Source organism: Emydura macquarii, unplaced genomic scaffold (genome assembly GCF_026122565.2).
Source record: "Emydura macquarii macquarii isolate MOO-44397 ecotype Brisbane River unplaced genomic scaffold, CSIRO-AGI_Emac_v2 contig_2676, whole genome shotgun sequence".
Taxonomy (NCBI): Eukaryota; Metazoa; Chordata; order Testudines; family Chelidae; genus Emydura; species Emydura macquarii.
The window spans coordinates 24318257-24333665 of record NW_027132813.1 but is presented as its reverse complement, the minus strand read 5'-3'; the positions used below and the strand labels follow the sequence as shown (position 1 = coordinate 24333665).

Genomic DNA, 15409 nt, shown 5'->3' with positions numbered 1-15409 from the left:
TGGTTCTTATTGTCCAGAAATCATAATAGTACTGAGTCATATTGGTGGGCAGGAGGCATAACATAGTTCTATGCAAAGTGGGTATAGTCTTTGGGAATTTTCTTCCATACAAGTTTAACAGAATCTGGTTTTAACTACATTATATCAGGCAGCATGTGTGAAAGTCTCTCTCACAGTGCTTATGAAATAATGGGCTAATTGGTACCTAAAATATGTATCCGCTAATGGGAAACACCTGGCTCTGTGCACATTAAGTTTTGTGTGCACAGCTATAGCTCTGGGTTTGCAACAATCAATTTGTGCCCTTAAATTAATCTTTTATGTAGGAACTTTTAAAAAAAACACCAATACAACATATGGCCTTAAGAGTCCTGTTCTCCATATTTAAACCCATCTATGTAAATAATCTTTTTTAAATTTTCCAAAATGTTTTAGAACCTCCTTGATCCCGATGATCCAGGATTATTTTCTCACCAGAAAATACTTTCCATTCACATGATAGTACATTCATTTAACTATTAATTTATAACAAGTTTTTTTTATTTAATAATAGTGGCAATCATGCTATATAAACTGTTTATTAATTCTATGTTTGTGATTTGGTATTACATATTTTTTCCAATTGTATAAGACACCAGTTTCAATTATTTGTATAATTCGCAAAAATGACAATTGAGCTTAACATGTACAAAATACAAAATTAAAATCAGTGTGACAGCTAAGCACTTATCTCGATCAAGCTTCAAATTCCATTTCTTTCCAGGATTTAGAGGCATTTCGCTTATATTGTTCTAGTTCCTAAAACACAAACACATATCAAAACACTTAGCATAACATGCTCATGAACTAAAATAATAATAAAATGCATACATCTGTAACTTTCAAATCTATATGAAGTTTAAGATTTCTAGCTATGTAACTTGACTAAATCATGCTGGCACATTACCAATTTTTGAAATATTACAACCAGAAGTAATTTTGATCATATCTTACTAAAATTAAAAATGTTTATTCCTAGAGGCTGACAAAGTTGCTTCACGAGAGAGATCTTGATTTGATTTCCTCTCCCAGCTATTCACCTGCCAGGCCAGGCCAGGCCAGGCCCCAAGTTGTCACTGAAGAGACATGGAAATTTATGGCTATATATTGAATATACTTTAACTTTAGTGCTTTATTTGTCACACAGAATCCTAGACTACAATGGCAAAAATAGTTTCACATGCACATGGGCCAAATTCAGGACTTTGTCCATTTCAAGCAGTGAACTATACACAGGGTACTGTCCATGAGAATCCTATGGGGGAAGGAAGCCATTTTACAGAGATTACTTTAACACCTGACTGCAGTACCCAGCCCCCCTACACAGGCCCAGAGCACTTCACTGAAGGTGTGCGCACGTGTGTGTGTGTGTGCAGAACACCAGGTGAGTCACAAAGCAGTGGATCCTCTCCTTTACCCATGCTATTTCACGAGGATCCTTTACAAAGCTGAAGATTCATAGGTGATATATATTCCCTCCAAAATCAAGCCCCTGGCTCTTGCATGTTCTTCTGCTAGCAGTAACTCTGCGTCAGGGAAACATAGCTAGATTTCCCTTATTAATATGCTCTATTTTGGACAGAAATAGTAGCCAGAAACATTTCTTGAAAGATCACAAAGGACTTATTTGATAATGAAGAACTACACTATTTCTCTAGGGTCGTCTCAGTTTGGGACACGAAAATTAACCCAAATTAAGTACAGGTGTGAATTTAAAGTGTCTTAGTTAAACTGCATTAAACCCCTGTTTGGACACACATTTAGAATTAAAGTGGCCTTAATTTGAGTTTAGTTTAAACCTAATTAAGGCTACTTTAATTCTGAATGAGAGTATCCACACAGGGGTTTAATGCAGTTTAACTAAGACACTTTAAATTCACACCTTTACTTAATTCAGAGTGTCCCTGTGTAGGGAAGCCTGAAAACTATTCAGCCTGTGGTAGAGTACAATCACTATTCTAAATACTTAAGATAAAATCATTCTCCTGCGTACAGGAAGATTCTGCCCTCTACATTAATTAGTTTTTGAAATTAGCTATGCTGAATAATCCCTTTATGGCTACATTTTAGTTGAATGAGAAGTGTACATCTGAATGTAAAAATAAAAAGCAAAACTAAAGAGGTAGCATTTCAGAAGTAGTATATCCCAGTCAGTACTCAGAACTCCTTAGGAAGAGTGCTTTGAGGAACAGATTATTAAGAGCAGCAGCAGAAGTTGTGACTGTGAAGATATTAAAAAGGCACGTATGTCGAGGCAATTACCACTACAGCATAAAGAATAATAGCAGGGTAGATCAATGGACCTAAATGATTTTATTCCATCCAAAAATGTTACTAGAATTTTGATGCACACAAAAGGCTTTAGATACATTAGGAAACAGAAGTTTTATCTTTTAGTTTCATGCAGTGATATGTACTGTTTAGCATCATAGTTCTGAAAGATTTCTGTGCAGAGTTATTTAAGTCACTATGTCTTTATATACATGACTCCAAGTTAGCTAAAGGATTATATTATTCTAATTACTTCCATATAATTTTAGGTCTATGGTTATCTACTGTTTGCAGTTTCAAAGATCAGTTATCCACCTGCTATTGCATTAATGCGGCATGTTAACCTGCTATTAACTACATCATACAGCAAAAATTCATTATGCTGGGAATTCCCATTTGAGTTCAATTAATTTATAGGAAATTTTGAGATGGTACAGTTACAACTTACCAAACTACTGTAGGGTTAGTTTTTAATCTAGCAAAAAGACCTTCCTGATATGTTTTCAAGGAAATCCACACTGTATTTGTGTTTTATATTACTACTTTATCCTGAAGCTTTATACTTGGTGTTTGAAGCAGGAACGTCAGTGTAAAAGCTTTCCCTTCTTCACCAGGATTTCTTCTGAAATTAAATGCCAAAGCCATAAGGAGCCAAAAATCTACTGAGACTTACCTCCCATGGAATCCTACTGACATCAATGGGGGTTGAAAGGGCTGCATGTCAAAATAGAATTTTATGCAAGCTCTTGTCATAACTTAAGTCATGCAAAAAAAGTTCATATGGTAAGCTATTAAAGGCAGCTATCAAGAAAGATTCTCAGCTGATTTAAATTGGCATAGCTCTAATAGATGCTGATTTGCAGTAGCTGAAGAGCCAGCCCTTCTATTTAAGGGGACAAAGTGAACTTACTTTAAGTTTAGCAGGCCTGTTAATAATCAGGACTCACTGGTTTAAAATGTTTTAAGAAGAAAAACAAAATAAGGCAGAGAGAGCCAGAGAATGCGCTGGATTTCAGGCATCCCTTCTAAAACCAGATAAAGGGACAGAACAAAGTGCTAGAAACCTTTGCCCATGCAAATTGCAGAGCCAGTCTGCAGGAACCACAGTTCAGTAACTCTTGTAATGTGATTGGGGGCAGGAGAGTTCCAGCAGCTTGTGAAGATGGAGGAAACTCAGAGAAAAAAAAGGTGACTATAAACTAGTGATTAGCATGAGTATTGAGCAAGTGTCATATGATTACTATCTTGATTTTAATGGAATGGACTAGATAGAACAATAGATGTTCAGGAGTTATTCAGAAACCAGAAGTGACAAATAGACATGAAAGCCACATTTGTTCATGCTTAATAGAAATGTTGGTCATAAGACTTGTGGAGAATAATGTGAGATATAAGTGAAAGGATATAGGAATGGAGAAGATTTCTCCTAAAAAGGGAAGGTGGAAAAAAATTGAAGGAAATACATGCCCCATTTGAGGAAAGTGTACAAACTCGGAGTCTATATGAAAAAAAGATTCAAGATCCTTTTTAATTAAAAAAAGATTCAAGACCTTTTAAAAGCTATTTTTAATGACAAATGTTATTTCAGTACAACCTAACTAATCTGCACACCTGATACTGACACAACTAAAAATTCTCCTTCCATACTTACCAAAGCCAGCATCTTTCATTATCAAGGGAGCCAGCATGCTGGCTGACACCAATTCTTCAAACCCTTCATGTTCCTGAAGGTTTGAGGCATTTTCCAATACCTTCAGGAAAATAGGTTTGTAGTAGTATTTTATAGTCATTTGTAAGAAGGGGTATTGCCAAAAAAGGTTTTGAAGATAGTATCTGATTTTCAGAAATGTGTTGTTTTCTGTGTCTGATATTGGCCAAACCACTTGATCTCCATTTGTTTAGTCAACCAATGTAGTTTTTTTAAAATCATATTCTTCTAAGAATCTGTGGTTCAGATCTATTTATCATCTAGGCATATTGGCCCGGATCTTTGAAGGTATTTAGGTGCCTCCCTCCCTGTTTAGGAACCCGATTCTATGATTTAGGTGCCACTGATATTTTCAAACCTGCTGCTGAGTTGTTGCCTTATGCTGTACCTCTGCTGAAAATTCCATTGGGCAGCAGGCTGCCTATGGGCTAAGGTTCAGTGCTCAGGGGAGCCACATCTAAGTATCTTTAAGGAACTAGACCTCCCTGGGTCCTAAATTATTGGTTTAGTCACCAGATCAAGTGGAATAATGAAGTGATGTTAATTGTAAAAACAGAGTTACTTACCAGTAACTGTTGTTTTTCGAGATGTGTTGCTCATATCCATTCCAATATAGATGAGTGTGCGCCACCGTTCACTGGTTCCCGGAACTTTTTTCCCCTTAGCAGACCCCGTATGGTTGGCCTAGGAACTCCCTGGAGTACCGCGCTCATGCTGCGGTATATGAGGCGCTGCCAACCCTGCGGGCCCTCAGTCTCTTCTTTCTGATGACTCCGACAGTGGGGACGGAGGGTGGGTGTAGAATGGATACGAGCAACACATCTTGAAGAACAACAGTTACTGTTAAGTAACCCTGTTTTCTACTTCAAGTGATTGCTCATATCCATTCCAATATAGGTGATTAAATAGCCATACCTTGGAGGTGGGTAGGAGTCATTGGTGAGCTGCTCTCATCAACACGGCCCTGCCGAAGCCCGCATCCTCTCTTGCCTGCTGCACGATGGTGTAGTGGGACGTAAAGGTGTGAACCAATGACCAGGTAGCTGCTCTGCAGAGGTCCTGCAGGGGCATTCTCTTCAGGAAGGCCGCCGCTGAGGCCTGGGCTCTGGTTGAGTGCACTGAAACAGCTCCTGGAAGCAGCACCTTCGCCTGCTCGTAGCAGCACCTGATGCAGACGGTGATCCAGGCGGAGATGCACTGGGTGGAGACAGGTGAGCCCTTCATCCGGTCCGCCACTGCCACGAACAATTGTGTCGACTTCTGGAACAGCCATGTCCGCTTGATGTAGTAAGCGAGGGCTCGTCTCACGTCCAGCGAGTGCCATCTCCGCTCCTCCTCCGACCAGTGCAGTTTGGGAAAGAACACGGGGAGGAAGATATCCTGGTTATAATGGAACTGGGACACCACCATAGGTAGGAAGGCCAAGTGGGGTCTCAGCCACACCTTGTCTTTATAAAAGACAGTGTAGGGGGGCTCCGAGGTTAAGGCTCTTATCTCGGAGACCCTCCTAGCCAAAGTAATGGCCACCAGGAAGGCTGTCTTCCAAGAGAGGATGAGCAGCGGGCATGTAGCCATGGGCTCAAATAGGGGCCCTGTTAGTCTGGTAAGGACCAGGTTCAAATCCCATGGAGGCACTGGATCACAGACCTGCGGGTACAGCCTCTCCACCCCTTTGAGGAACCTAACTGACATCGGGTGGGAAAATAACAACCTCCCTTCCATTGGTTGGTGGAAGGCCGAGATGGCTGCCAGGTGCACCTTCAAGGAGGCCAGCGCTAAACCCTGGAGCTTGAGGTGGAGCAGAAACTCCAGGATCGCCTGTATAGGCGAGTAGCTCGGTGGGATGCCCCGGGACTCCGCCCAACAGGTAAACCACTTCCACTTGGCCTGGTACACAACCTGAGTGGAAGGTTTTCTGCTGCCTAGCAGAATCTGTTGGATCTGTGCCGAGCAGGCTCTCTCTCCCTCCGTCAGCCACAGGGTCTCCATGCCATCAGGTGGAGGGGGTCCAGGTTCAGCAGTAACGCCTCGGGAACGGCACTGGCGGGGCGATGGATAGGTCCAGCAACATGCTGAACCAGTGCTGTCTCGGCCAGGCTGGGGCAATCAGTATGACGTCCACTTTGTCCTCTTGATTTTCAAAAGGATTTTGGGCAGTAGCGGAATGGGGGGAAACACATACATGAGGGTCCCCGTCCAGTCTGAGGAACGCATCGGAGATGGAGCCTGGCTTGTGACCCTGGAGTGAACAGAACCTTGGGCACTTCCTGTTCCAGGACGACGCGAACAAGTCCAGTTGGGGAACATCCCGTTTATGGAAGATAAAAGTTATCACCTCTGGGTGTAGCAACCAGTCGTGTCTGGGTAGAAACGACTTGCTGAGGCAGTCCGCCTCGTCATTCCTGACCCAAGGGAGGTGAGAGGCAGATATATGGAAGTCATGCCTCACCGCAAAAGTCAAATGGTCTCCTGGCAAAAGGCCAAGGAGCGCGCTCCCCCCTGCCTGTTCATATAGAACATGGCTGCTGTGTTGTCCGTGAGGACCTGCAACATCCTGCCCCTCAGGAATCCGAGGAACACCTCGCAGGCCAGCCAGACTGCCCTGAGCTCCCAGACGTTGATATGGAGACTTCTCCTCCTCTGATCAGAGCCCCTGGGTGCTCAGGTTGGTGCTGATGTGGGCCCCTCACCCCACGTCCGAAGCATCCATAATGAGGGTGACCGATGGGGCCAGATCTCGGAACAGAACCCCATTCAGTACTTCCCCGGGAGTCCTCCACCAGTTCAGGGAGGTCAGGACCTGTGTGGGAACCGTGACCATCCTGTTCAAGGAGTGCCTGGCTGGTGCATACACTGAGGCTAACCTCGCCTAAAGAGGCCTGAGTTTGAGGCGAGCCAGCCTCACCACATACGTACAGGCTGCCATGTGTCCTAACAGCTGCAGGCAGTGCCTAGTTGTCGTTGTGGAGGACCTGTGGAGTTTGTCGATTATGGCAGCCATCGTCTCGAAGCAAGGCTGAGGGAGGAAGGCTCTGGCCTGAGTGGCATCCAGGGTGGCCCCGATGAAATCTATGCGCTGCACCGGGGTGAGAATGGACTTCTGCTCGTTTATGAGCAGCCCCAGTCTGGTGCATGTCGCGCAGGTGAGTGCCAGGCTGTTCCTCACATCGGCCCCGGACCTGCCCCGGATCAGCCAGTCATCAAGGTAGGGGAAGATCTGGACCCCTCTGAGGCGCAGGTGGGCCGCCACCACCGCCATGCACTTTGTAAAGACCCTGGGGGCAAACGAGAGGCCAAAGGGCAAGGCTGAGAACTGGTAATGGCAGCCAGCTACCATAAACCTGAGGAAGCACCTGTGCCTGGGAAGGATGGAAATGTGGAAGTACGCATCCTTTAGGTCAAGGGCGGCATACCAATCTCCTGGATCCAGAGCAGGGATAATGGAGGCTAGGTAAACCATGCGAAACCTGAGACGCCTGATGAACTTGTTCAGACGGCAGAGATCTAATATGGGTCTCAGGCCCCCTTTTGCCTTGGGGATGAGAAAATACCTGGAGTAGAATCCCCTAGTGGAGGGACTGCTTCCACAGCCCCGAGGAGGAGGAGGGAATTCACCTCCTGCAAAAGGAGTTGCTCGTGAGAAGGGTCCCTGAAGAGGGACAGAGTGGGGGGAGAGTCCGGGGGGAAGGCCGTAAACTGAAGGGCATATCCCCTGAGAACTACGCGGAGGACCCAGCGGTCTGATGTAATACTCTGCCACTCGGCGTAGTAGGGTCTGAGCCTTTCCGCAAACGGAAGTAATGGATCCACGAGAAGGTACGGGTGCCACTCTCAGGTGCACCCTCAAAATTGACATTTGGCATTGGGCCCTTTAGAGGGTCCCTGCAGGGAAGCTGCGGATGACCCCGAGTGGTTGCGGCGCCCAAAGCCCCTATTTCTATTGCTGCCCCTTCCAGAATCCAAACTGGCAATGATTCAATAGTAGCAAGGAAGGAGGGTGGGTTGGGGAATACATGTGGACAAAACGTCTCAAAGAACTATAGTTACTGTAGGGTAACCATTTGTTTTTAGAGTGATTGTTCATATGTATTCCACATCTGGTGACTCACAAGCACTAACTCATGTCCTGGAGGTAGATGATTGACGTCTACCAGAATAATGACTTCAGGACAATTCCACCAAAGCAAGCATTTGACCAGGCGCCCCTTACCAAGGAGTAATGCTGAGTGAAGGTGTGAACAGAACTCCACATGGCAGCTTTACAAATCTGTGAAATTGGGATCCCTTGCAGAGATGCAACAGGGGCTGCCTGGCCTCTGGTGAAATTAGCCCTAACCTGCCCAGGCAGATCCAAATGGCCCATCTAGTAGGTCCATCTTAACAAATTTCAAAACCCATTTTGACAGTCTTTTGAGCGGAGAGAAGTTGCCCCTTCATTCTGTCAAAAATTATAGGAACAGTCTCAAAGAATTCCTGAACTGCTTCTTTCTGCCCAGATAGTATGAGACAAACCTGACAATGTTCAAGGTATGAAATTTTGTTTCTCCCCAAATAGTCTAGGCTTGGAGAAGAAGACGTGTAGGTGAATCATCTGATTAAGATGAAAGTCAGAAACTACTTTAGGTAGATGAAGTCTCAGTCACTTTGTCCTTGTGCAATACTGTTTAGGGAGGCCACACCATAAAGATTTGAATCTCTCCTATTCTGGCTGAGGTAATGGCCACTGTCTTCATAGACAGACCGTACAAAGAATAGAACACCAGTTGTGTGAAGGGAGGACCCATCAAACCTGTTAAAATAGTGTTGAAGTACCAGGAGCATGGGATCTCTCTGACTGTCAGGAAGACTTGATCAAGCTCATTGAGAAACCTAGCCATGACTGGATAGGAGAAGACAGTATGGCCTTTCACCAACAGGTGATGAGTGGAGACACTCAACAGTGTACTCTACTGGAGAGATCTGAATGCTGTAAAGTGAGCAGGTAGTCAAAGACGGCAGCAAATGGAGCTCCTAAAGGGGACTGCTGATTCTCTACAACCCAGATAGGGAATCTCTTCCCTTTATCAGCATATGAGCAGATTCTGTGATGCTTCTTGTTCAGGTCCTATGTGAACAGGTGTATTCTTAGGTCCCCCTATTACAGACCAGGGCACAGGGGGATCAGGTCTTGTGGTCAGAATAGCAGCAGTCATGCCAAGTGGTTGGAACTGGAGTCAAGCTCCAGGAGTCAAAACTGAGAATCAGTACCAGAGTCAGGAAACCAGGAATCAGAGCCAAGGGTCGAACTTAGAGTTAAGAACCAGGAGTCAGAAACCAAGCAGAGGAGCAGGCTGGAGTGGACTGGAACAAGGCTGGGTATAATCCTGAAGCAAGGCTGGGAACAAGGCAGGCAGAGGAGCAACCACAGCTGTAGACATAAGCATTGAGCAGCCACTGGCCAAGTGCCACTGCTGGGCTTACGAGCCCTGCTAATGCTGCCCAGTTAATCAGGTGATCTGGCCTATTAGCGTTTCAGCTGCAGTGAGCTAGCTGATCCCAGGCCCAGTTACAGCCTGTCATTCCTGACACTACCTCCCCCCACACCTTTGAGGATGCCTCCCAGGGGGCCTAGTATCTGATTTGTCAGGATGAACCCAGTGGAAATCCTCTAGCAGATCCAGGGTGTGGATGTTTTCAACCAGTTCTCACAATCGGTCATTCTCACTTCAGCTCTCCCATTCCACCAGGTACTGGAATGTTCCCTAATGACTCCATGGGAGTCAAGGCATTGTCAGTCTAAGTATTCTTTCTGCCCCCAAATGGTTATGGGAGCTGGTGGTGGGCTGGAACATATGCTCAGTATGATGTTTGTAAGTTTCCTTTCTGAATCTCAATTGCTTCTTGAGCTCTTGGTGTACTTGGCACAAGTGGATAGCACAGTCTGCAGCTGCAGGTACCAAGGCATTTGTGGATACATCAGGATGGAACCTAGGAGGAAAAACTGTAGTTTGCATAAAACGGACTTTGTTGGGTTGAGGCAAGGGTTGCATTGTTATAGATGAATTCTGCATAGTGGATCAGAAAAAACCAATCATCCTTGTTGGTAATTCAAGAAACAACATAGGTACTGTTCTAGAATCTGGCTGACTTATTCTGTTTGCCTATTAGTCTGAAGATGGTAGGCAGATTGAGGTGAGGGACATTCTTCCACCAAAAAAGGGAGACAAACTGAGGGCAGCTGACATGCCAGTTGGCAGCCCACGGTTGTGGAAGATGTTCACCAGAAAAAGGCATGCTGTTTCTGGGGCAGTAAGGATGGAGCGACATGAAACAAAATGTGCTGTTTGACTTGGAAGTTAGATCCTTGGATCACCGTGCACCCATGACAGTGGAGCAGCTCCAAAATAAAAGCCTATAGATTCAGTAGACCAGGGTTGAGGGGGAAAGGGCAAAGGCTGGAGAAGTCCAAGCAGTTTTGAGCATGGGCTCTTGATTTGTGACCAAAGATCATGAGTCCTTACATACTCTGTGATGCATGCCTCTAGATCAGGTCACCAGAAACTCTGCAATATCAGATCCCACATCTTGGATTTGCTAAAGTAACAAGCGAGCGGCATGTTATGACATAATTTCAGGACCCGCAGTCTAGGCTGACCTTCTGGAACATAAATACAATCCTTATGATGGAGGCGCGCCTGCAGCCTGAGTTCAGAGCCAGACTGGGCATCTGCATTATCCAGGTCTGGCAGATCATGGTCACAAAGAGGTCAAGGGGCAGCTGAGAATGGATGGATGACATGAGATTGCTGTCAAATGACCCATTGATAAAGTTGGACCTTTTAAAGACTATGGAGGGAAGTTCCTTGCCAGGCTCAATGTACTTCTCTTTGCGGGACAGGAGATCTATTTTCACATTACTAGCACCTGAGCAATCGATTACAACAAAGACAAATTGGGCAAAAAAGAGAGATCAGTGGATCTGGCGCTGACTGGAGGTACTCTAGGTTCATGTACTCCATGAGAATCTAGACTGGGAACTGAGCTCCTTCCAGGAGGTGATGCCATTTTCCCAACACCATCTTGACTGCCAATAATTCCTTGTCTCAGATGTTAATTTTTTTTCTGCTGAAATCTTTTCCACGGGAGTAAGAGGCACAAGGGTGAAGCTGACTGCTGGAGCCCCCTATCTGGGACAACACCATGCCTATGGCAAAGTTTGGAGCCTTTGGAGCCTCCCAGTCAGCTATGCCTGCCACCTTGCACAGGTTGATAGCTAGTCTCTAGGAATTCAACTGTGTCCCAGTTGAACTTGCATTTCTCAAGCTTCACGTACAGATGGATTTGCCGGAGTCTTTCTAAGACATGGAGCATGTTGGCCATGAAGATCCTGATTCTTGGGAAAAAGGGACGATATCATCATGATAAATGACCACAAATTGGTCCAACATGTGTCTGAAGGTATCATTAATTAAGTGTTGAAAGGTTGCTGAAGGTTGCACACACCAAAAGGAAAGACCAGGTATTAAAAATGCCTGTACCTGGTATGGAAAGTGATCTTCCAGTTGTCTCCTTTTTAGATCTGAACTAGATTATAGGTTCTGTGAAGGTCCAGCATGAAGATGACCCAGGAAAGCACAGTCTTTCAAAGAGCTCACTAATAATGGGTAAGGGATATCAGTTCCAGATGGTAACCTTATTTAATGCTTGGTAGTCTACACAAGAATATAGAGAGTCATCCTTCTTAATTACAAAGAAGATAGGAGCCTTGGCCAGGAGGACAGATGAACTCCTTTTGAAAGTTCTCCTTGAGACCATTCTGGAGAATTTATAGCTCTGGGCTCAAGAGGGAATACATTCGCCCTAAAGGGAGCAGCTGTAGCTGCGATGCAGTGGCAAGACGTCAGCCTTTTATTATTGAACACACATGGAAAGCCTGATACTTGCTGGGTTTTCCCAAAGCAGTTGGGAGAGTAGTGGAGGCTGCCAGCCTTCTTATAAGACTAACTCCCTTGGTCTTGGGGTGTCTTGGAGGAAACTGAGAGCTCTCTGACCTGCAGCCAGATTCTGGAAGACAAGATAGCCAGAAGTATAGTGAATTAAAATGAACCATTCTAGTCTGTCAATAGATAAGTGAATTACAGATGATGAGCCATGGGATGCTAAGTACTACTGGAGAATGTGGTACAAGGATCAAACTGAACTGGAAGACTCCATGGTGACCTTGACATGTGATGACTAAGAAGGCTGTTTGGCGGGTGACTGGGCTCAAAGAGGAGCAATCCATCAATGACCTCCATAAAGTCAGGAAGAGTCTTGAGCTGGATCAGAATATTATGTGTTTGGGTAAGCTCCAGATCTGTGAAAGTACTTGAAGCACCAGTCCACTAGAGCCTACAACATAGCAGGGTACCAGAGAAGCAGCAGGAGTTGGAGGGATGTCAGTGTGTGATTAGCTATTCTCAAAGTTCTAGTGGACCCGTGTCAACATAAAGTACTGGAGCAAGGGGGAAGACTCCAGCCCAGCCTGCACTCTTCTATCAGGACTGGGGTTTACCATTTCCTGACCAGAAAAGCAGATGTGGCTTTCACAGGGCAATTTCACATGAAGTGTCCCAGTTCCCCACAGTACAGGCCCACTGCTCAGTGCCACTCTGCTTCAGACAGATGGGGCAAGGCTTGGCCAAGCTATATGGATTTAGACTGTGAAAGGGGCACCAGGGGTCGGCAGACCGGACCTGGCAAGACTGGCGTGGGTTGGGATGTTGACTTTCTTTCTAGGCGGTTTTCCATCAGGATGCCATCAATCTTAATACTGAGCTCAATCAAGGCATCCAGACCGACCAGGGCTCTATTTGCACCAGCTCATCTTCAAGCTCATTTCTGAGGATGAGCTAGTGGTGGTACAGCTGCACAGCTTATTTGATGCAGTGTCAACTACCAGACACTGAAACTCAGCAGCATAATTAGCAACTAGTCCGTGGCCCTGCTGTCGGTCTGGAGTATAGCCTCAGCTGTGTGCACACATCTCATGTCGTAAAAAATTACAGCCATGGCTTGAATAAAGTCCTCAAAGTGGTTCAGGAGAAGGCTAGATTTCTCCAGGAGCAGGAAGGCCAACCCAATGTCTTCCTGGTCAGCAGACTAATGATAAATCCCACCCAAAACTGATCATTGGGGAAAGACTATGGGTGCATCAAGAATAGGAGCTGGCTCATAAAACCACAGAACTGGCTGTGGTCACTGCCAAACTTGTCCAGCAGGAGAATTATAAGTTCCCGAAGGGGGGAGTCACCAACAGGTGACAGCCTGTGCCTTCAGGGTGTCTACCTGTGTCTATAGGGCACCCATGATCTCTGACAGGGAGATGCTGGCCTTAGTGAGATCCATTCCAGTAACTGACCCATTCCTACTCCACTTCTGTACCTCCATTTTTGTTGGGCTGCTCAAATTCTCATGGACTGGGGCATGAGCGGTCAGGTCTTGTATTGGAGCAGTGGTGGTCAGGCATAATGGTTGGAGCCAAGGTCAGGAACCAGGAGTCAGAGCTGAAGGTCACAGCTGGGGTCAGGAATCAGGGATCAGAGCCAGAACTAGAAACTAGACACCAGAGCCAAGGATCAGGAACGAGGCACCAGAAACGAAGCAGGGGATCTGGGCTGCAGCTACTGGCCAAGTGCAACTGCTGGGCTTAAAAGTAGTCCTGGCAATGCCTCTCAATCAGGTGATTTGGACATTAGGACTTTCTGCTGAGGTTAGCTAGTTGATTCCAGGTAAAGCTTATAGGCCCTCATTCCTTACATTTACTTGCAGAAGATGTCTTGAAGAATGCAGTCCTTGAACGACCATCTGTGGTTCTCCAGGTACTGTTGGCTGATGGTTTGCTAGGGTGTCCTTTAGCCCGGGAAGATGAAGGGATACTGGTGTGACTTGAAGATCGATGCACCCAAAGGTGAACTGCCACCTGGTACACCCACAGGAATGGGTGGGTGAAGGTCTGTGGCCTGCATTATGCAGGAGGTCAGACTAGATGATCACAAGGGTCCCTTCTGACCTTATAGTCTATGAGCAAGTCCCTCCTTGTTTGTTGATACAGTACATTGTCATAGTGTCGTCAGTGAGCCCTTGTACTGTGGTATCTTGAAGTACCCACAGAAAAGCTATACATGCCAACAGAACAGCTCTCTTCCATGCTGCCTTCTTCACCTTGATTGATAGGTGGTAGATAAGGCATGAGGCAACACACTGAATGAGGAGAATTAAAAGAAATGTTGAGCAACTACCTGTTCAATAAGGCGGTGTCTTGGAGAAAAAATAGTATGCCATCATGTGACTAAAGTCTGTCTCATAATGCATATGTAGTTTTTTTTTAATGTAATTTCCTAATTTAAAGAAACCCCTGAGCTACCTATTCATGAATAGATTTTTCTCTGATTTCTCCAAAACTGATGGCCTCAGTGCTCACTGATGAAAATAAGTCTATCATGATCATACACCAGTGAAACGACAATTTTCCCCTCCAAATACAAACTGAACTTGTAAAAGATGGTGACTGAATTCCTTTCTTTTGAAAGATAAACATTTTTAGAACTAAGTCACAGAAGAAATTCATTTTTTCATCTAAATAAATGTGACACTAGAATTATCTCGATCCACCCCATGGGATACACTAAAAGCTTTTATTAGGAGCACAACCTTTTTCTGCCCATAAGGTAGTAAGAGGGATAGCCAGTTCCTGGAATTAACCAAATAACTTAAAGATATGGATTTAGAATGTGCAAGCTACCCTGCCCAAGAAAATCTATAAAAAATTAATTACTGAAGTAAAGTAAATAGACTTACTTCAGCACAAGCCAAATTTGCTCTTATTAGGCTCAAATAAACATGCTGGGAGTCAGGGGAGAGAGCAGGGAAAATGTTCACATACAGATCAAAATGAGAGGTCAAAGGTCCCAAAAAGTACCACTTAAATCAGGACAAGGGTAGGTTATTATTAATCAAAAAGAGATCAATGATTAATTTTTGAAATTCTACTAGACTCTATACAATAATGATTCACCATCTGACCCAGAAGAACTGAGTAATTTTGTTATATCTCACAAGTCTCAGCACAGTAATGGCCCAGGATGGCCTCTTCCTTGCAATCAGAGGAACAAATCAAAGTCATGGAGTAAATGAGTCCGAGCAAGATGCCTGGCCCTGTTGGTGTATTGCTAAAATTCTATAAAAGTTTCAAGGAAATTCTGACTCCTATGCTGTTATACATTTATGAAGATTCCTTAAAGAAAGATACCTTACCTCCTACTATGAAGGAAGCCCTAATTACTGTACTACTTAAACTGGGTAAGGATGAACAAAAATATAACAGCTAGATCCATTTCTTTAATCAATACTGATATAAAATACTTTAAAAAT

The 15409-nt window shown here is 44.8% G+C and overlaps 1 protein-coding gene across 2 annotated transcripts in view; it reads right to left on the bottom strand.

The window, feature by feature from the left end:
• Nucleotides 1–300: 300 nt before the first annotated feature.
• The window catches only part of DYNC2LI1 (dynein cytoplasmic 2 light intermediate chain 1), a 56928-nt gene continuing 41819 nt past the window's right edge, over nt 301–15409 (bottom strand). The window contains exon 12 of one of the 2 annotated variants that reach the window (XM_067565064.1): nt 301–798. In XM_067565064.1, coding sequence (XP_067421165.1) covers nt 736–798 — 63 coding nt within the window. In that variant the 3' untranslated portion in view covers nt 301–735. The remainder of the gene's footprint in view (nt 799–15409) is intronic. The other variant, XM_067565065.1, reaches the window with a different exon arrangement.